The following is a 21,511-nucleotide window of genomic DNA, read 5'->3' on the forward strand; positions in this document are numbered from 1 at the left end:
ACTGTAGTTCAATTTTCTTTGCCCTTCTTTGCAGGGCAAATAGAAGTTAGATACTATTAAGTAGCTCTTGTAATGAAAGATAGGTGTTCAGTTGTACCAATCTGTGGCTCTCTTTGAGAGTTATGGCTGAATATAAATGATATTTTGCTTTTAAGTAATTTAAGATGCTAGTAAACTTTATTAGATATAGATGGCATTGTAAAAAAACACTCCAAGATGGTAAATACTTGAGGTGTGTTTTTTTTGTTTGTTTTTTAAAGATACTTCTGTGCTTGATACCACATTATTTAAAGTCACTCTCAGTCTCAATAGGACTTTATAATAAGCCTGCAAAGCAGCTGCCAAGTGCAGATATCCAACATTTACATTCAGTGTTGTGTGATGGTAGCTGTGACATGATTCCAATTAAAAACTCGGTCTGCACACTGCAGATGTCTTCTGAATGTTAATGCATACTACAGACAGAGCAGATGGAATCTTTTTAAAATACAGTGCAGTGAATGAAAAATTAGGGTTGGGTTTCTGATGGAAACTGGGGGTAGTCAAAATTCTTTTTTGCTTTGTTATGCCTTGCTAAATCACAAGAATTTCTGTGTACTGTCGTCATTTTTTCTTTACATTTAGGAGGAAATCAACTCTTTGTTATGCATCCAGAAAAAAATACAGCATTATGTCTTACTAAAATTGTTTTAAATGCCACATGTACTGAGAAAAATATACTGAGAAAAATATTAGGAGTGTATGCAATATCTGCTCTGTCTTAAATGATATGCAACTGCCTAAAGGATGGTAAGAGTTAAAACATAGAATATCTAGGAGATATTTGAGGAGTTGTTCACTGACAAAGACCATGTGAAAATGTGCATCTGTGTGTGTTTAATTGGGATTTAAACATGCCTTGCGAGGAATATCAGGAAAAATTCATCCCAAATAGAAGGGATAGCATAAAACTAAGACTGTATTGCAGTGTATTGCAGAACCAAAGTTAGCTTCCAGAAAACAGCAGCAATCAAGATGTGGGAAGATGCATAGATTAATTACTTGTGTGTTTATCTTGCTTCTCTGGTGAACCGAAATGTGAAGTAAAGTACTGGTAGTGGAAATATATTAAAGGTCTTGGAAATAATAGAGTAAGTGTGGCATTAAAAAAGAAAGAAGGGTTGTTTCGGTGTGCATGGGAGCTGTAGTTGTCCTCCTTTCTGCTGCAGTAGTCATCCTTCTGGGCAGGATGCAGGAGTGTGAGAAGGGAATGAGTGTATTGGGAGAAGAATATATAGAAAAGGCAGTAACAGGATATGTGAAATATGTAAATTTGGTACTCTGTTGAACTCACTAGTGCTATTACTGTAATTGTGACGTGTTTACCTCCCACTGTTTTCGTACTTATTTTACGATAGAGGTTTCTGGCCTCAGCAAGGGTACCTGCTTCAGTGATCTGTACATTCAGAAGTTGGCTGTGTGGCATTCTTGAGGATAATACTCAACTGATAGTCTTTTTAAGATCTGCACCACAGTAAGACTGAGAGCAGAACTGCCTTCGAGGTTTGGGAGAGAACAAAAGCAACTGCGTAATCTCAGAATGAGCCTCATGACTAGTTCTGGTGTTGCAGTTTCAAGCCGTGGGTGTGGGTGCGATACCCTTTGAAAGGGGCGTACAAAGTGGCCAGCAGAATCAGACTTACCTGTACGCATCTGAGATTGAGAGGCCTGCAGTGAGTCATTGCTCTTGTGGAAGTTTTCATAATGTGTAATATGTTAATTTGGTTGGGATAATAGTGAGACTTTTAATTAGGCTTCTGAAAAAGGAAAAAACAGGTGACCGTGGCTGATTTTTTCTGGCAGGTCAGGATTGACTGAGAGTGTGCTCTTTGGGGCAAGAACTTGCATCCCTTAGACTTAGTAGTGCCTCTGGGCTGTGACAGAATACAAGCTTTTTTTATAATAGCAAAATATATTTAGCTCAGGCTTATATGTATTTTTTTTGTTTGTTTAAGTTTTATTCACATTGCATTCACCCATACCCAGCTCATTTCTCTTTGGAAAGCCATCCTTTATAGAAAAGGCACAATGAATTCTTTATGAAAGAGGCACAGTTGCAACTAATCAAAATAGAGTAAATGACATTTTTTGACTCATTTGGAAATTATCCTTGGGATTTCAAAATACGTTCAGTGAAACTCTGCTTTCCGAGTAAGCCAAAAGAGATTCAAATGTTGTTAATTTGTAACATGTAGTAGTGACACTGCACCTATCATCAATAAAAGGGTAAAGATCACTCAAAAGTCTTTAAGGTCTGACATTTTAAGTGATCTGAACATATGAAGTTAAGTCTTCTAAATATCTTAGAAATCAAATCCATAGTAAAAATGATCTGAAATACAAAAGTGAATTTTACTTTAAAAGAATTGTATTGTCTGAGTTGAATGTTGCTCTAAATAGCACTTTTGAAGTTTCTACCAAAAAGATTTCAGAGTAAAGTTATGTCCTCATTACATTTCAAATGTCTTAAATAGCCTGAGGTGGTGGTATTACTTTTATTTTTTGTAATATCTTCCATTTTTTGCTGTGATGGCAATCTGATAACTATAAAGAGGTGAAGTTCGAAACCTGGACTGGTAAGGTAACAGAAAAGTGAAGAGACTTGGAAAAGGAAGAAGCTGTCCTTCCTTTTGCCACTTCACTAAGACATGTGGATGAGTTGCTTCTCTTTCTTGTTATTTGGGAGATAGATCATGGCTCCCTAGATGAGATGCAACTGTCTTTGCCTGTCTGAAGCATGTATTTGATGAAATTTACAGCTATTTCTTCTTCATGTGGTGATTCTGCTAGTCTGTATTTTCAAATTCATCTTTAACTTTCTAGTTTTTTTCATTTTCAGAGCATCCCTGTAAAAGGCTCTTCTAAAATGTGTTCAGTATCCTAGTGACTTATTTTATTTTACTATTTTTTTGTATCTACTTAATCTTTGGTTTGTAAGCCTGACATCATTTGAGGTTTTAAAACTTTTTAAATCCTGCTAATGTGGCTCCTTTGCTTCCCTATTTCTGCAGTGTCTTTCTCTTTGCTTGGATTTAGGAGCAAGCTTACATTTCTCTTTCTTACCAGTCACTGTAGACTGCCTTACTGTGTCTTACCTTGCGGTACCCTCCTGTGTCTCCTCTCCTCTGACAGTCCTTGGAAGATTGGTCACTTTCTTCTCGCCTCTCCTAGCACTGTGAAGCATCCTCCCCTTTTCTGTGCACTTTGTAATTTTGTCTTTCTGATCTTTGAAAAATTTTTCATTTCAGTCCCTAACAATCTTCATTGTAATGTCAGAATGCAATTATATCTTTGATCACCGTCAAATGGGTCCTTTCAGCTGAGGTTGTGCCTTTAGGACTGGGGATTTCTCTGCTATGTTTGTAAATCAAGCACACCTTATTGCTATCTATTGCATCTTTGTAATATAGACTATGCTCACGGAAAGCAGCTCCTTAACAAACAAAAAGAAAGCGCCAGCTTTGGTGTTTGGCTGGATCTCTGAAACATGTCAGCAAGAAATAGGAGAGGGCTGTGTGGGTCATGCCATTGCAATGTCAGATAATGTGGAATGCTGCTTGATAGTTGTTCATTCTCCCATGACTTACTGAGTTAACTCCTGAATTCTGTGAGCCCAGGGGAGGATGTTCCTTGCATAATGTGATTATGGTCATTTTTGGTATTGAATTAATATCTGATAGAAACAGTCAAACTAATACCACTCTGTAGTATGCATATTCAGTCATGGAATGAGAATGCTAAAATAGTGATATATTTTTCTAAAATGTCTTCAAGCAAAAGAAACAAACTATAGTTCCTAGTAGCAGTCAAGAGACTAGGACATTATGTCTGGAGGTTCCCCAAATTTATTTCAAAGAGCTAAATTAAGGTTTATGGTTTTCCCAAATTTATCAGCTATTTAAAGTCTATCCACCCCAAAGTGTGCATTAATTTTTTGTTTAAAAAAGAGCCAAAAGAGCCAACCTAATGTCGACACAACATATGACAGCTTTAACAGCTTTGTAAAAAGTCTTTTTAACTGACACAGACATCTTGCTTGCTGACTTACCTTTCCCTAAAAAAAAAAAAAAAAATAGTTACTACATCTTTTCTATCAGAAGTGTTTTAAAACAATTCTAAAAGCAAACCAGGAGCTGCTTTAAGATGAGGCTTCTGGACAGTGTTTTTCCATGTTGTTTCTGTAACTTCTAAGTCCAAAGTTTAAAAAATCAATTGAATCTGGAGACCAGGATGTGTTGCCTCTTTGGCTTTGTATATTATTGTCTTTAGCTTCTTTAGACTTTTTTTTTTAATATAGGAAATGAAGACAAATCTATGCCTCTAACTTTTCCTGTAATACAGAAACTGTGTTTAATTATTTTTTGTTACTGCTTTTCCATTTAATAAATATAAAAGCCTCTTACTGCAAACTTTGTGTGTGTGTGTGTGTACAGGCGATCCTGGACTATGGTTTCTATTTTTCTGCCTGTTTGTTTGTTGTTACCCATGTTCTGTAAAGAACTCCCTTCCCAATATTCCCTGACCTTTTGTCTTCCTCCAAATATCTGGCATGCTTCAGTTGACACATCAAAATCTCTTCCATCCATCTCAAACTAGATTCTGAGTTTCCATCCTCTTCTGGAGGAGGAGAGTGGGAAGGAGAAAGGCATCCATAGACCTCTTGTCACTTTCTTTCCATTTTTTTTTTTAAGGAAAGATATATTGGCATGTAGACTATTGATGTACCAGAGCTATCTTAACTTCATACTTGTATTAACCACAAGAAACCTTATTTTACTTACATATTCAAAAATGAGTTTAGATTAGCACTTAGTAAAATACGATTGTACATCTGGTGATGGAAGGCCTTTTTTTTCTGCTATGGTATTAAAATTTAATTACTAGAAATTCTTAAATATTGATTTTTGAATCTTCAAATTTTCTCACAGTTGCAATGGTTCATTTTGATGTGAGTCTATTAACATCTTGGTGTGTGGAAAAACAGTATGACAGCTGTAGTCTAGCACTTCCTTATCATAACTTGATATAACATTCCATAGAGACAGTCACATCTCAGATTTATACTCCACTCTGCTTCTGGTATTTCAGCTTTAATAGCTTATAGTGTTAACTCAACATGTTTTGATAATCTTAACTGACTTGTTAAATAAGAACTGTGTACATTCTGTTTCTCTCTTTGTCTCTGTTCACATAGGATGATCTTGTGCCATAATTCAACATGATAGTACTCTGGAAGTCATTGATTGCTGCTGATTCGTTTTATTCATACCTGTATTGTATACTTATGCTCTTTGGACTCTTGAGTGCTATGCTACTGAATTAATGCAGCCTATTTTATACTTTGCTCTTTTTCCATCAAGAAACCTTCAAAAAGTTGTTGAGTTGATCAGAATGTTGCACTGAAGATTTGTGTTAAAAGAAATCATTTTTTGTATGCTCAGTAGACTTAACTTAATCTGCCTCTTACTATAAATTGTATCTTTGACCACTTACCATGATTACTTTATGTTGATGTACTTTGTATGTGTAAGAAGAGGGTAGCCTTAGCTGGGAGAATGATTTTTTTTTTGTCATTTTCTGTTAATTTCAAGCTTTAACTTCTTCTGTAACCTTACGAAGCTTATGGACAATATAGAGAAATAAACTATGCTGTTACAGAAGTAATACAACTTTTTAAAAAGTTTACTAATGTCCTTTATTATCCACTTTTCAGTCCACTGAAGGGATTCCAGGCATTGTGGGAAAAACAGTCTTTCAGATATGGTTTGTAGTTTGGGGAATAATTTTACTGTCAAGTTGTTTGGCATAAGTGCTTTTTTTTTTTTTTTTTTAGCATTGGTGAAGTAGGTAATGTGTACTTTTTCTTTCATGTACTCTTTTAGAAATGGAGCTGAGTTTTCATATCTGCCTATAACTATAGTCAGAACTCTTGAAAGCTAAGCAGAGTGAGCCAAACTCCAGCATCAAATATTGCAAAGAAAATCTTGACACTAAAGCAAACTAAAGAATTTTTGAGAAATGCCTGTTCTTTCACCTTCAGAAAGTATAAAATTGATGTATATTTTAGGTCAGTGATTCCCAGCGATTCCCAGCAATTCCCAGCAATGCCACATATCAGTACCTGTGTCTGAAGTTTTATATGCCTAATTTTTCATGTGAGAAAAATGGAACAAAATGCAGTCACTAACGTGTGATAGTATAGCTTTCATGGCAGTAATGTTATTTGCTGTTTAATATAAACCACATTTGTGAATTAGACTAGTAGAATATATGATACTGCTTTACTTATAAAAATGATTCAAACATTTTAAATAAGTGAGATGACACAAATCTGTTTTGAGGAGGGAAAGTTGTGCAGTCTTTTGTTAGTGAATGCATATGTGACTGTTCTTGCAGAGTTAGCTGATTAAAGCATTTTTGAAATTCCGAACCTGAGCATCTTTATAGCGTTGCTTCTTCCATGAGTGTTTTTGGTAGTACAGCTCCTGCAAAAGATCCTTATTTTGAAGAGCAGTTTTGTGATGAGGGAATTTGTGACCAATTCTGTAATCCAATTTAACTTACAGTTGAGCATTGCTCAGCTATAGTAATATTAGGTTTACCAGGATCTCAGTCTGTTGTAAACATTAGAGGAATGATTGTAAGACTGACTGGCCAGCACTTGGAGAGGTCTTTTCAGTATAGGTGTAATTAAAAAGGAAATAGTGAACAAGATTTTAGCATGTATAGAATGACTTGAAGCATGATTTTCATTTTTGTTACCCTTTGAGACACAAGAAAGAAATAAAATCCATTTAGGAAATTTTAAAGGAGTATTTCTCCTTTTCATGGTATAAATATTACGAGTAGGAGAAATTAATTTGAACACCTATTATTTTTTTCCTTTTTCTCCTAATGCATGAAAAGGAGAATGCTGAGTGAAGTTAAATGATACTGACATAAAGTTGATAATTTCATATTTAATCAGTGTTTGATTTTTAGAGAACTAGCTAGTTTTAAAAATTGAATCTCTAAATAAAAAAAGAATCCCAGAGCCAGAAACCTATAAACTCTTCTTTTTGTGAAAACAGCCCCTGTTAATTCTTGTCTGGTTGTTAATTAGGTGTATGCCTCAGATCAGTCCGGAAAATGTGCGGATGTTCAGCAACACTTCTGTTTTCTTTTTTGAAACAGAGAGGTAGGACCAATATCCTAAGTTAATTTTGGCGAAAGCGTGGAATGTGTGGTTTGATATGTCTTTCCACCGCTGACATTTTTTGACTCTTAATACTTGCTGTTGCGTGCCAGGGAGGAAATTGGACTGTTTTAGTCTCTTCTGGTACAATGGTTTAATTTACTTCTGTTTTAGTTGTGTTTACCTGATCACAAGGTCTTGGCTTTGCATGACCCAAGGAAAAGCAGGCCTTATGCCAAAGGTAAGAAACATTTGGAAGTTGAGTGTTGCTGCACCTGAGGTTTTGACATAATGGGAGGGTTTATAATGCTGTCATAGCTCATCTCACAGAATTTTTTTTAATCTCCTAATTCCTGTATTTCATATGTAAGTGACTTGAGAAAAGACCCACTGATGGGCAGGAGGGAAATTCTAAATGTGAATAGAAAACATGTAGTTGTTTCCTGTTTCAAAGTAGCAGTTCCTTTGTATTGTTGTGAATAGCAACGGTACTGAGTGATACTGGATTGACATGCTGGATTGACTGTATTCTAGTTACAGTATAGGCAGATGTGTGCTGTAATGGCTGTGCTAGTGTAGGAGGCTACTGCTATTGGTGTATCCATGACTATTCCTTTGCTTTAAATTAGCCATGTTTTCACAATCAGCCTGGGAGCTGGGTTGGCTTAACTCCTATATATTTTAGTCCTTTCTGCCTTATTTCGTTTTCTGAGAGCTGCTTTCCAGGATCCCTTAATGTCAGGCTTTTCTTTGTGTGCACCCCATGACAAGACAAGATGATGCTGTAGGATTGGCTAGACTGTCTGTGCAATACTGAAAAACAGTTGTAAACAAAGAGAGCCTTTCATTGCTAAACCAGAACAAAAGAAAATGCAAATCTCCTGTAGTAGGAAATGTGAGATTTTTATCTCTTTAGCATAAAAATAGTCATCATCTGACAACATGTAAAAGCGAACCTAAAATTTTATACACGTTAAAACTGTCACTGATATAAGGAAAAGAAACCATCAATTTAAGATTAAATGCTTTGTGGAGGCAGAATAATAGTTCTCTTAACTGTCCTTAAAAGGTTATGTTCTTTTCTTTTTTCTGCTCCCCTCCCCCTGTGGAAAACTTGATGCTGTTTTGATGGAACTGAACCCTACTGTGAGATAAGGTAATCAAGATTATAAAAGAAGCCCTAGCCTTTGAAAAGTGAGATTTTTTTTTTCCCCCCTACTGTTCCCAATTAATGTCAGGGTTTCCCGGAACAGTATTATACAATTCCGTTCAGAGGTTAAAATTTTGTTCTCAAACATGAATGAGTTATGGTATAGTAATCAAAAGGTGGAAAAGAAAGTTTTTGTGCAAAACAGTGCTTGAAATAAAATCACGTTGTTACTCACTGATGAATGATGTTTTCTATTGCTAAAAAGTACACTTCGGATAACAGGACGGAAGCAAGAATTTGTGAACTAAAAGAAGATTTCTTGTTAGTGTGGACTGATTTACATGAAAGTAATTCAAAGCACTAACTTTAAATAATGATTTAATCAACAGGCACAGAACCTATTTAAATCTTGCAGGTCCTGAAGAAAATTGGATTCTCACCTTTGGGTACTGTAATTTAGTTCAGCTTTTTCTAACGAGGGTGGATAAGCTATTGTATCGGTACACGCTTCTTATTTAAGGTTATACCTCACTATGTATTTATTCATGTTCTTAACTTTTATATTGCTACACAGAAAATGACGTTGCGCATTTTTAATTGGATTAATCTTTACTTGTGTCAAACTGAATTTGGATGGAAATTAGCTTGATTTAAAAATATTCAGATTGGAATTTGAGTAGTTAATCATTTAATTGAAACCGTTTTAAACGAGATCAGGTGCTTTTACTGTAAATTTATCAAGTTGTTTTGGACTTAATATTTCTCATGTAGAAAATCATTTCTTTGTAGTGGGAAGTGAATAAATTGTTTCGATTCCTCTTATTCTTCAATATCTTAAAATTAATAGGCATTAGTCTCTTTGTTTCTAGATAATAAGAGATGAGTTTTCCTGTTTTTAAGGTCCAAGTCTGTTTATCTTTGAGTAGTTATTCAGTTGAACTAGCTCAATAAGCTAGAGACAAAAATTAATATTCTGTTGCATGGCAAATGATTGTACAGAGTAGCATTCTGTCTCCAGTGGTGGCTACAGGCAGATGACTATGGAAGAGTAAGAACAGGGCAGAAACATGTGACCATTTTCAGTTCAGAGGTTTGCATGAGCTTGTGGTTTGTTTAGTGATGCAGAATGGATCTGTCTTCCAAGTGCTCGTCTCCCCTTAAGCCAATGCAAGTTTCTTGCATCCACTGTTGCCTTTGACAAGTGATAAATAAGGACAACACTGTCCTTATTTGCAGGAAAGGTTGCTGCTGTCACGAGCTGGTCGAATGTTTGAAAATAGTGTCATGAGTTCTCAGGTTTGGCACAGAGTTTTGAGTCTCTTCAAGCTTATGTATGTTTATGTACAAGCTTATGTACTGTTTCACTGATGTTCTTATGTATGAAGTCTACATTTCTGTAGCACAAGATAATCTACATATGAAGTTGTAAAACTCAAAATAATCTTTCGCAATATTATTACAGAAAAACAAACCCTGATAAACCATTTTATAATCTAGACAGTTTAAAAAAACTGTTCAGTTTCTAAAAGTAACTCAAGTAATATATGTGTATCTTATTTAAATGAGACGGGTTTTGAGCCCAGGCCATTCTTACAGAGCTCATATTGTTTTTAAAGATGGTTTTGATGCTTTTGCTTCTGGACTAGGTTGCAAGCATTCACTCTGTATACTCTAATTAAATGATGGTAAAACCCGTGAAATTGGCCTCCATAGAAATTCTAGCAGCATGGTATACTTTAAAACACTCTACATAGGTAAAGTCTTTATTTCCACCAAATAAATTTGCTTAATAGACAGTGAATACTTTTAAAGGATGATAATGTCCATTTCAGCAGAATTTTGCTCATGAATGGAGGTTTGTAGTTTGAGGTTGTTTTACATTGATATTCACAGCTGGATAGATCGGGAGCTGCCTGTGCTCGAGTGATTCATAGATCAGAAGACTGGTGTGGATTGGTATGATTTTCTAGTCTGAGATCTCCTTGACATACTTCTCAGAATTATTTCCTGCTTCCAGTTTTAGCTAAAATAAAACCAAATAATGCTTTCCTGGAAGAAAAAAACATCTTTAATAGAAAAGATTCTAGTTGTTTTTAATCCTTAGCTGCTTGTTAAGCTAAGCTCTTTCTCGTTGTTAAAATATTTGACTGATGACTCTTAGGAGTTATATCTTTTCTTCTATCCCTATCCCTTCTTCTGATTTCCTAAATCATTGCAAAAGACTACACAATGTCAATCAAAATTGGTCTTGATTTACAGTAGTTTGTTCAGTTATGTATTTAAATATAGCCTTAAGGTGGTGGTTTTAATACTCAAAAGAAGCTGAGTTCTTCTGTGTTTGCTTGAGAGTACATTGTTGTTTGTATTCTGCTAGTACTCAAATACTCCAGGTGGGAACAAAGAAAAGAAAAAAGTTTCTGACTTTAGAGAAATGGTTAGACCATCAAGATGTTGGTAGTGTGAGTTTAAATCTGACTGGGTGATGTACATAGTTTGACATGGTAGAAAGGTTCATCCATAAATATTTAAAGAAGGGAATAGAAAAGTCACAGCTTATATCAGACTAATGCAATGATCAGTTTTGGTGGGGAGAGGGACTAGGAAAACATGAAGTATTCAGAATAAATCACTTGGGTTGCTAGGGGTGAGGGAGAACATGGTTTGTATTGGTTTTGTTCTGAATATATTTGTAAGGTTTTAAAAGGTTATGTTGAGGCATGTGCAACTTGCAGACACTGACTTGATTGCAGTGTAAAGGGAAGAGAATACTGTTTACCAAAGGGTGACTTAATCTAAAAATGCATCTGAATAAATAAAGTCAGGAAGCTGAATCCTTTTCATCTTGAATTTGAGAAAAATTTTAAATATCTTGTATACCTAAAAGAATGAACAGAGAACCAATGAAAAAATGAGATCTTTATCTTCAAATTTAAGAGTAGATGTATGGCTTTATGGAAGATAACCTGGGTCAAGTATAAATATCTGCAGTTGATATAGGAACACTGCTTGAACATTTATGGATTATGTTGTGGAAGAGATCAGAATGCTTTCGCTAATGATTGTCAGTTTTTAAAACTCACAGATCTGTTTAGTGTAGGCATAACTCACTTAAAATGCTTGAATATTTCATAATACTGCTCTGCTGAGAGGGATTGGGATTGATGTTTGATTGGATTATCTCTGTAGTTTTTTTTTTCTTTTTTTTTTCCAGAATTGAGTAAAAACAATCTGCTTACCCTTCATCTTAGAGTGTGGCCTCTGGAAAATTGAGTTTTAACTTTGAATAAGCATGTATTGACTGGTAAATGGATGAAAGCTCTATAGTAAAGCAGTTACTAGCTTTTTACAAAGATTCATATGGGATTTGTAAAAATTTACTGTGATTGTTCTTAATGAATAGCATTTATGACTTTAATTTTTTATTTTACAGCTCCAGTCATAAACCGATACAACAGAAGAGTATCAGGTATGACTTCCTTTTAAGAATTTCATGTGTTTCTGAAAAGCTTTGAAATATGTATTTGACTAAAGTAATTGCTTATGTTAAGAATGACCTTCTTACTCTTCATCACTATATTTTGTTGTTCATACTTCCTGCAGTCTTTTTATTTGAAATAATCAGAACTGTTTCTTAATTCCTTTTAGAAACTGTTGGGCAACAAATTGATAGTAATTTAAAAACAATTCTGTGGTTGTTGACAGAATACTGAAGCAATTTCAGCACTGGTAACAATCTGTCCAGAAAAACTTCCCAAAAGTAGGAACGATGGAAAAGCTTGCTTTACTATAAATTGGAAAAGTGGTGACTTTCTGCTGGAACATATCTTTTTCTCAGATCTTGTTGTTTTATTGTTTAGTATTAACCAGAAGTGATGGATGTTGCAGGACCTTGAGCCCTTTGCTTATGCAATTGGTATTTAAAGTAATTGAAATTGTGGCTGTCCATTTGTTCTGGAGGCACAGACTGTACTACTCCTTTTTTTTTTTTTTTTTTTTTTCCTTATTAACCAGTATTAAATCCTTTAATGAGCTACTGTTGATGTTTTTAGCTCTGTCATTCCCAAAAATTATTTTTAAAGTTGTCTTTGAACAGTATCACATGGACAAAATGTTAAATATAGATGAGAAGGTATCGTGTCATTTTTCCTTTAAAGTGCAGTATGGATTGCACTACATATGTTTTTTGTTTTTTTGTTTTTTCCCCTTCCTCTGGCTTTTAATCTACCTCATTATAAACTTCAACTAATATAGAAAGTCATTATGTTTCTGATTTGAAAAATGCAGTGTAAAAATGCCAGTGTGTTTGGTGTTTCCTCTCCAAATTTCAAGTCAAGTCCACTTGATTTGTAACTCTTGTATATTCATACCTCTCTTCAGTGTTATGGTTATGGTGGGATCTTGCTGGTAAATGAGCAGAGGCCATTTGAATTATATGTGCATGTTTAACTTTACATGCAAAATGTCTTCATGCCCATGGAATACAGTTGCTTTACTACTAGTTGCTCGGGTTTGAGCAAGAAGGTAACTACATAGGTTTGTCACTGTGTTTAAGTAATTTTGACTATAATGAAAACTTCATAATTCTTATAATTCAAAAGTGCTGATATTTTTGGTATATTATTACAGCAGAAATTTAGACAAGACAAAACCGTATCTTGAAGGACGGAGTTAGATATTCTAGTAGTAAATATTTGAAGTCATAAATTGTACAGCATCTTAATCCAGGGAGTCCAAACTTATTTTTATTTCCTTGTTAATTAAACTAATCCATCCTGGTGTCTGCTGGTAGAATAAAACCTGGCAAGTGAGAGGTGAATGCATCTCAAGTTTAAAATTAAATAAAAGCTAGAATTATTCATGAGGTCAAAAAGTTAAGTCTTATTCAGAAGGCAGATGTAATCTATTTGAATCTTCAGTGTTGAAATATAATATTGTTGTTCTCATAATACTGAATTAGTCTTTATGAAAAAATGGGTTTCTCCACTAAAGGAGTCTAAAGGTTAATATGAAGAACTAATGGCAAATGTAAATTGAATTACTAACTTACACAGTTAGATAAAGGAGGACTCATTAGATGCGTAATAGAACATTACTGGTCAGCCAAGACCTAGAATCATTCACAGTTTACAATATATGCTAAAATTTTCCTGCTAAAAAAATTAATAGAATATGCATGTTCTCTTACTATGTGCTTAAATACTCCTCACACTGAAAAAAAAAATATTCCTCTCTACTTGCTATATATACACTCTATACAGGTTATGATCAGTGTGGGATTTGTTAAAACACATGGAAGAGATGCAAACAGCATCTCTGCATATACAGGAGACCCCATGCAGCATAAAAAGATCAAGACAACGCTGGTTGTTTTTTGTTTTCTTTTTTCTTTATTTTTTTTTCTTTCCTACTACATACCTGCTGTGTCTGTCAAAAAGTCATCCAAATAGGAACAAGACTGCCAGGGTTCTCCTAGGTTATTGAGTTCCCTGCTGTTATAGGCAACCACATCCTATATTCCCTTTCATAAAATGAATGTCAGCATAGTTTATTGCTTTTGATGGTCTGAATTTAATTCGATTTCCTTCTAAGGAATATGTTAGGTTTTAAGAAACAGCATTCTACAACTTCTTTTTTGTTTGGAAAAGGAAACAAACCTTGCATTATGGATTACTCAATGTATTGTCTTTCCAAATGTGTTTTAACTAATTAAGTAAAGCAGAACAAATCATGAAATGGAGAAGCTGACAAGTGCAATTTATTTATAATTGATTATTCTTATCTGGTCTTCTCTTCAGAAGAACTTTCTGATAATGCTTATTGAATCTGGTTTCCTACTGCTCTTGACATGCTTCCTGTGCAGTGTTGTTTGTAAAGGGAGGGGGTGAAGAGTATTTGCTAATATCAAGATTGCCACAAAACTGTGCAAAATTATAGGTTTATTGTACTCTGAAAAAAGATGAGCTAGGAGAAGAATTAAACTGACATTAGAAATACTGAAAAAAGATTTAAAATTCAATCAAGAACTTTTTTCTGACAAGCATTTGACTGTGTAAGGATTTACAACATGGCTCCGAAAATCATTTAGTAAGTCCAAAATGTAAGTTAGAAAAAAAAACCCCTATAACTCTAATTACAGGAAAAGATAAAGTAATTGCCTACATTTTATATAAACAGTTTGTTAAGGGTTAATAATAGTTGTTCTAAAAATGATTGAATTTGATGTATCTTCTTGGAGATAAATAATTGTTTATAGCCCTCTGAAAATTTATTAGCATTTTAAATTTGAATACAGTGGTTACAGATTTTTTTTTAATTGCTTTATTAATGTACTTATTATTCAATTTTGAGTGATTGCTCTTGGTTTAGTTATTTTAAGAATCTTAGTCTTTGCTGTGATGATCTGCCTAAAGATAATGATAGTGATGCACTTGGTGCACTAATGCGAATTCTAAGGATACATAAACCCATAGAAGATGCACTTTCTTTTCCCTGTTACTTCAAGCTAGAGACAACTGAGGAAATAGAGATAAGAAATGGTGTGTATAGTTTTCTATATCTTTTGCGTGTTGATGCATGTAAGAATGCTTCTAAACCAGAACTTAAAATTTGGACGTGCTCTGGCCTTGCGTGCTATTTGAGAACGTCATTCCATGATTCTGCCTGCACTGATTCTGCTTTACCTTATTCTCCACGTTGTGGAAATGTATTGAAAAATGTGCAGGAATAATAAACTAACCAGATTTGTCTGAAAACCATGCATAGTCTGTTTTTTGTCCAATACAAAACATACTTGTGTAGAACATTAAGAAGCAACGGTAAAATTAAATACTTGGAACAGTTTTATTAATTTTACCTGTTCTGTAATCAGTCTGGCTACTGAAACTACATATAGTTTCTGTTAATTTATGCCATTTGTTTTCTTTTTGTGTAGCTTCCTCCTTCAGCAGTGACCTTATGCTGGCATTTGGCCATCCAAGCTCCAAAGTGTAACGCATGTAATGCTAGATTATATGAATTTTCCAACTGCAGGGAGTTTCAATAAGGCAAGACTGCTGTAACAGTTACTGATTCTTTGTTCTTATTTTTAATTATGAAACACACAAATGTGGAGTATACTGACAAATATTACTTTAGTCGTTGTAAGTTTTCTAGCTTTACAAAGCTATTATTTGAAACAAGTTTTTTGATACATGGGCAAGAATTGATGAACAAGTTTAGTTTTGCTTTTTAAAAAATTGAGCACATTTCTTTACCCCATTCTGGTTTGTGCTGTAATTTAGTAAATACTTCAAGAACATTAAAATGTGACAAAATTGCTTGAAAAGTGGTAATCTACTAGCCAGGTCAAGCTAATCTTGAACAGAAAAAAAAAAAACTTTACATCTTTTTCTCCAAAAGATGACTTTTCTACGTTTCTTAAATAACTGGGGAAAAAATGATAGTGTGGCTTTCATATTGTATCAGTGATAGTAACACAACCTTACATACTACTACTACTTTCTCACCCTGGAGTGCCAAGAACATGAGGATTCACTCTGCTTGCTTATGCTCTCCATTTCTGCTACTGTTGCTACTTATTCATCTTCTAGTCTGACATCTTTGCTCTTGAAGGGAGGAAGTGTGTTTACTTGCTTGGCATTAAACTCTTCCAAGCGATTAAGCAGCTATAAAGGCTCTGCAGGGAATCACATTTGCTTCTTGACCAAAGAAACATGGCTTTGTGTACTGGTCAGAGATTCAACATGCAAAGCAGGTGGCTGTGGGTGGGACTGTGAGAAACTCCACAGACTGCGCAGGAGAGTCATCCTGGGAAAAGGGGGCTTATCTAGCTGTATTCATGGCTTTATTTACAGACATGCAGAGCAGTAAAGTAGTGTTCTCATGAAAAGAAACAGCCTTTTTCCAGGAAGTGTTAGGAAGCTGAAAGAGCAATGAGAGCTTGGATGTTCCCCTGAAAATTTGTCTAGTGAATAATTGTGCAGAGTATGTATGTCCATGTAGCATGTTGAGGTACCATGGCACGCACACAAACTTCATACAGTATATTGGTCAATTCTAATTGTATACATGGTGAAGATTGACTTTATGAAAATTATCTTCTATTTGTAAGATCATAATCTATCCATATGCAGAAATTAAAAATCCTTCTAACTTTAAAATATCCTAGCTGTAGGGACACTGCAGACAGTGGTGCTGTTGACAGTAGCAGTGCTAATTACCTAGTAGAATAGTCTTGCTTTAGATGAGTTAGCAGGGCCCGAACCTTCTGCTAGTATGAGTATTGCACTGTTTACTGACTATCACACTGCTGGCTGGCTGTCTCAGTCTGCCCAGACTTGATTTGATAGCATCAAAACTGTACAGATTCCTTCCTTGTAAGGGTTGGACTGTGTTGAAGTTCAGACTTACTTGCTTGTTTCCTGATATTCCTCCAAGTGTAGGGGGCTTTGGTTTTTGTTAGATGGTTCCTTGTCTGTGGTAAGACTGACTGCTGAGAATACTATTGAGTATCCCAGTCCTACTGATCTGCAGGATATTCAGGGAAGATTCAGCTTATATGTTGAATGCCATAAATATACTTATTAATGAATTGTTATGACCTAGGTTAGGTTTTATCTTAAGTCAGTGATACTGCCCTTCTCAGGCAATAATATCAAGCTATTTCAAAGCGAGAGAGAAGATAGCAGCAATATTTATCCCACTGTTCTAGCAGAATTTTGCTACTAGCAGTATATGAATGAAAGTTAATGGTGTATTTGGAATGAAGTATGTGCCACCTACTTCAGTCTTGCTTGGGCATAATTTCTACTCCTCCTTTTAGTTTTAGCATCTTTCAGATAAGTAACTTTTTTTTGCCAGATTTTGAATTCCTATATTGCCATTTCCACATGCCTTTGATTCACTGCACTGAACACCCACTCTCGAGCAGACTTGTTGACTTCTTCACAGAATTAAAAAAAAAAATCTGTCAAAATGATACTCATGCCCTTATCATGAACATCCTTACACCAGTGATGGAAGAAGGCTTTCATCCATTCTCCCCAATTATTTCTGGTTATCTGAGTGACCTAGTGTATTTTATTATCTCTTGCATATGTCTGCACCCCCCTCATTAGTCTTCATTTGGCCTCTAAGGGATAGGAATGGAACTACAGTTTCATGTTCAACAACTATATAGGCAAAATTATTAAATTACATAACCTAGGGAAGCAAGAAATGATAACTTTTGCTGAGCTTTTTATACCAGTTAAGTAAGGTGGCTGTCAGGATCTGTGACTATTTTCATGTTAATGTAAAAGGTAATTGAATGAACAAGGGTTACTTCAGTTAGTCCCTTCAGTATCATAGAATGATAAGGTTGGAAGGGACCTCTGGAGATCTTTTAGTCCAACCCTCGGCGTAGCCCATACAGGGATTAAACCCGTGAACCTTGGCATTAGCAGCACCACGCTCTAACCAACTGAGCTAAACCTGCCTCCTATGGGCAGCTTTCAGCAGGGATTTGGTGAACTGAGAGGGATCAAATTTGCTTTCTTCTGAATTGTGTGCTAAGCTCTCTCCTAATAAATTATTGCTAAATAAATATTTATATATTTATAGGATAACCTTATTTTGAAGCTAGTGAATCGTGTTTTTGTGTGGAGTATATGAGCCATTAGTAATCCTAATGGAGATTTGTGAAATCAAGTTAAGTACTTAAATATTTCACTATAGTAAACCATTTTTAAAATGAACATGTGCACTATTCCTCTTTAGTGTGCTCTTTTTAAGTTCCAAATTAACCCACATAGACAGACCCACCCCTTTATTTGTATTCTTTAAAGAAATGTGTTATCTAAGCAATTTAGTATTTAAAGGTCTTCCAAGCTCAAGAATGGTCCTGATGTACAGGAGATGAAACTAAGGCAACAGGAGACTTCTATGTATGAACACAGAGCTCCTATCTAAACACAAACATAGAAAGGAGATATAACCAAGAAGTTGAATTAAGGTTCTAGGAGGAATATGGATGCTGTCTGAGTGTGCAGGGATGGGGACAGGAAAGTCAAAGACCACCAGGAATTGAATCTGGTGAGGAATGTGAGTAGCAGCAACAAGGGCCTCTACAGGTACATAAGCAGCAAAAGTTGAGAAAAAATGTGGGCCTGCTACTGAAGTGGGTAGAAGAGGTGCTGACAAAGGATGTGGATAAGGCAGAAGTTCTCATGCCTCCTTGGCTTTGGTCTTTGCTGGTATGATCTGCCTTTAGGAATCCCAGGCCCCTGAGGCCTGTGGGAAAATCTGGTGCTTCACCCTTGGTAGAGAAGCATCCTGGGGAGGTGATGGAGCAACTCTTTCTGGAAGCCATTTGCAAAAATGTGAGGGATGAGATGGTCATTGGGAATAGTCAGCATTGATTTACACATAGGAATGGCAACAAAATGACTGGCTCAGTGGATGAAGGGAGAGCAGTGGATGTTGTTTGTCTTGACTTTGGCAAAGCTTTTGATACCATCTCTCATAACATCTTCATAAACAAGCTGATGAAGCATGGGCTAGATAAATGGATTAGGAGGTGGACTGAAAAGAGGTTGAATTGCTGGCTCAGAGGGTTGTCTCAGCACTACCAGTGGGAGAAATGGGCTCACAGAAATCACATGTAACTCAAAGGGAAACACAAAGTCCTGCAGCTGGAGAGGAATAACCCAATGTGCTCACACGGGCTGGGAGCCGACCGACTGTAGAGGAGTTCTGCAAAGAACAGCTTGTGGGTCCTAGTGGACACCAAGTTGACCATGAGCCACCTATGTGCTCTCATGACAAAGAGGGCCAATGGCATCCTGGGCTGCATTAGGCAGAGTGTTACTGGCAGGTTGAGGGAAGTGATTCTTTCCCTCTGCTCAGCCCTGATGCAGGGCTACCCCCAGTGCAGAATTCCCCAGGACAAGAAGGACATGGACTTACTGGAGTGAGTGCAGCAAAGGGCCACAGAGCTGATGAAGGGATTGGAGCATCTGTCAAAGGAGGAGCTGCTGAGAGCTGGGACTGTTCAGCCTGGAGAGAAGGCTCAGGAGGGATCTTATCAGCATATATAAATACCTGATGGGAGGACACAAAAAAGATGGAGCCTGACTCTTCTCAGTGTTATCCAGTAACAGGACAAGAGGCAGAGGGTACAGGTTGAAATACAGGGACTTCCGCTTAAACGTAAAGAAAGTTCCCTTTTTTGACTCTAAAGGTGGTTGAACACTGGAGCAGGTTGCCCAGAGAGGTTGTGGAGTCCTTACTCTTGGAGATATTCAAAACCTGACTGGACCCAGTCCTGGGCAACATGCTGTAGCTGACCCTGCTTTGAGCAAGGGGGCTGAACTAGACCATCTCTCGAGGTCTTATCCAACCTCAACTACTATGTGATCCTGTGAAACAGGAGAGCCTTCTATTACCCTAAGGTAATAGGGTATGGGAAGTATATACAGGAAATACAGTAGTATTTCAGTATTCCAGAAAATTCTCGTTGACAGAATTTTGGCAAACTTCCCCGTCTTTCAGGGTAAGGAGAAGTTTTGAACTGAGTGGTTGCTATTTCTTGATGCTGTGCCATGGTTCCCTTTATCTTGCTGTTCTCATCTGTGTCTTGGCTGCCTTTTTGGAGAGAGAAACAAGATGACAAACACTGAGCATAGGAAGAGTCTGCACGAACCTGAGCAGGTTGTTTTCTTGCTCATCTAAGTATTTCTATGGTCTGTCTTTGCCTTACTGCGGTAGGAAAATCTACTTCTTCCTTGTTCTTGCTTAATTTAAAAAGCTGCTGTTTTCCTGTTGGCTAGAAACTTGGTAAAATTGCCATGCCTGCAGTTTCAGCTTAAATCAGGAGGACACTTCTAAAATACCCGTGTGCTTGTTTGTGATTAAGTCTGTGGTTTGTATTCTTAAAATATGTTTACAGTTTAAAAAAAAAGAAAAAGGAAATTTTGCCTTAAGTTCTTATTTCAATGGAATTTAACAGAAATTGAAAATCAGCTCATTTGGTTCAAACATGGGGTTTAGATGGGATTCTAGCAGAAGAGCACCATTTCAGCAGCATCCAGCTTCTGTTGAACAAAGCTCAGGTCATGTTACCTTGTCAAAATGGTCAAGGTCACAGCCCTTCACTGATTGCCAAGTATTCTAGAATTCCAGCTCAGCCTATTCAAACTGCTTTTATAAATAATAAGCACAGCATTTTCATTATGAAATGATTAACTGTGCTGCTGCTTTTAATGTTTAAAAAAATAAAATACACTTCATATAAAGCTTAACTTCAGATGAAGTTTTTTGAGTAGACAGGAAGAGTGTATTTTAGCAAGTACTTGTTTACGTATATGTAAAGTTTTTCTTGTATATGAATTCAGAGATATCTAGAATAAGTGGATTCCTTCCATTTGAAAAATAAACATTTCTTGGTGAAGTTTCTAGATTCAAGTATATTTATTGTGCTTAATATCAAAGGAGCTTTATCTATGCAAATAGCTGTCCCCTCTGATTCAGCATAATTTATTTTGAGTCTAGTGCTTGAACAAAATTAACATATGTAATTAAACTTTTAAAGATGATAAATTGGTCTAGTGCTGCTTTTTCTGCATCTTCAGCCTAAAGAGCCATATTCAGTTCATATTTGATATATGCGTGTGTGTATGTATATGTGTGTGTGTGTATATATGTGTGTATATATATATATATATATATATACATATATATACATACACACACATATATATGTATATATATATTTTATCTTAGAATGCTGCTTAATTACTGTGGTCATAGATTTTATGAGCCAAGTGAAGAGCAGTCACAACTGTGAATGCCCAGGCTTATTTTCCTTTGTTAACTTAGATCCACTTAGGAAAGCTAAAATCACCTTTCAAAGACAAGTTGAGCTGTTCTACTTGACTCCCCCCAAAAAAAAAAAAAGAAAAAAAAAAAACCCAAGAAATTTGCATTCTGTTGGTTAGGAATGTTTGGTCAGACTTCGGGTAACCATATATGCCGCCTCTCTGATGGTGTGACAGATGTGCTGCTCTGACTGTGTGCTCTAAATTCTATGCAATGATAACTTTCTCCTGGAACGATTTGTAAGAAACCCACACTTACCGACTCTAGTCAGCTGATACTTCACATTCACTGTT

General features: G+C 35.9%; 1 protein-coding gene across 1 annotated transcript in view; it reads left to right on the forward strand.

Annotated features, from left to right (window-relative positions):
* The window catches only part of PRKAR2A (protein kinase cAMP-dependent type II regulatory subunit alpha), a 73,440-nt gene that overhangs the window by 14,531 nt on the left and 37,398 nt on the right, over positions 1 to 21,511 (forward strand). The window contains exon 3 of the mRNA XM_085309810.1: positions 11,794 to 11,829. Within this exon, the coding sequence (XP_085165936.1) occupies positions 11,794 to 11,829 (36 nt within the window). The remainder of the gene's footprint in view (positions 1 to 11,793; positions 11,830 to 21,511) is intronic.

Source organism: Rhea americana, unplaced genomic scaffold, assembly GCF_003343005.1.
Source record: "Rhea americana isolate MKP2758 unplaced genomic scaffold, rheAme1 scaffold_303, whole genome shotgun sequence".
In the NCBI taxonomy this organism is placed as follows: Eukaryota; Metazoa; Chordata; class Aves; order Rheiformes; family Rheidae; genus Rhea; species Rhea americana.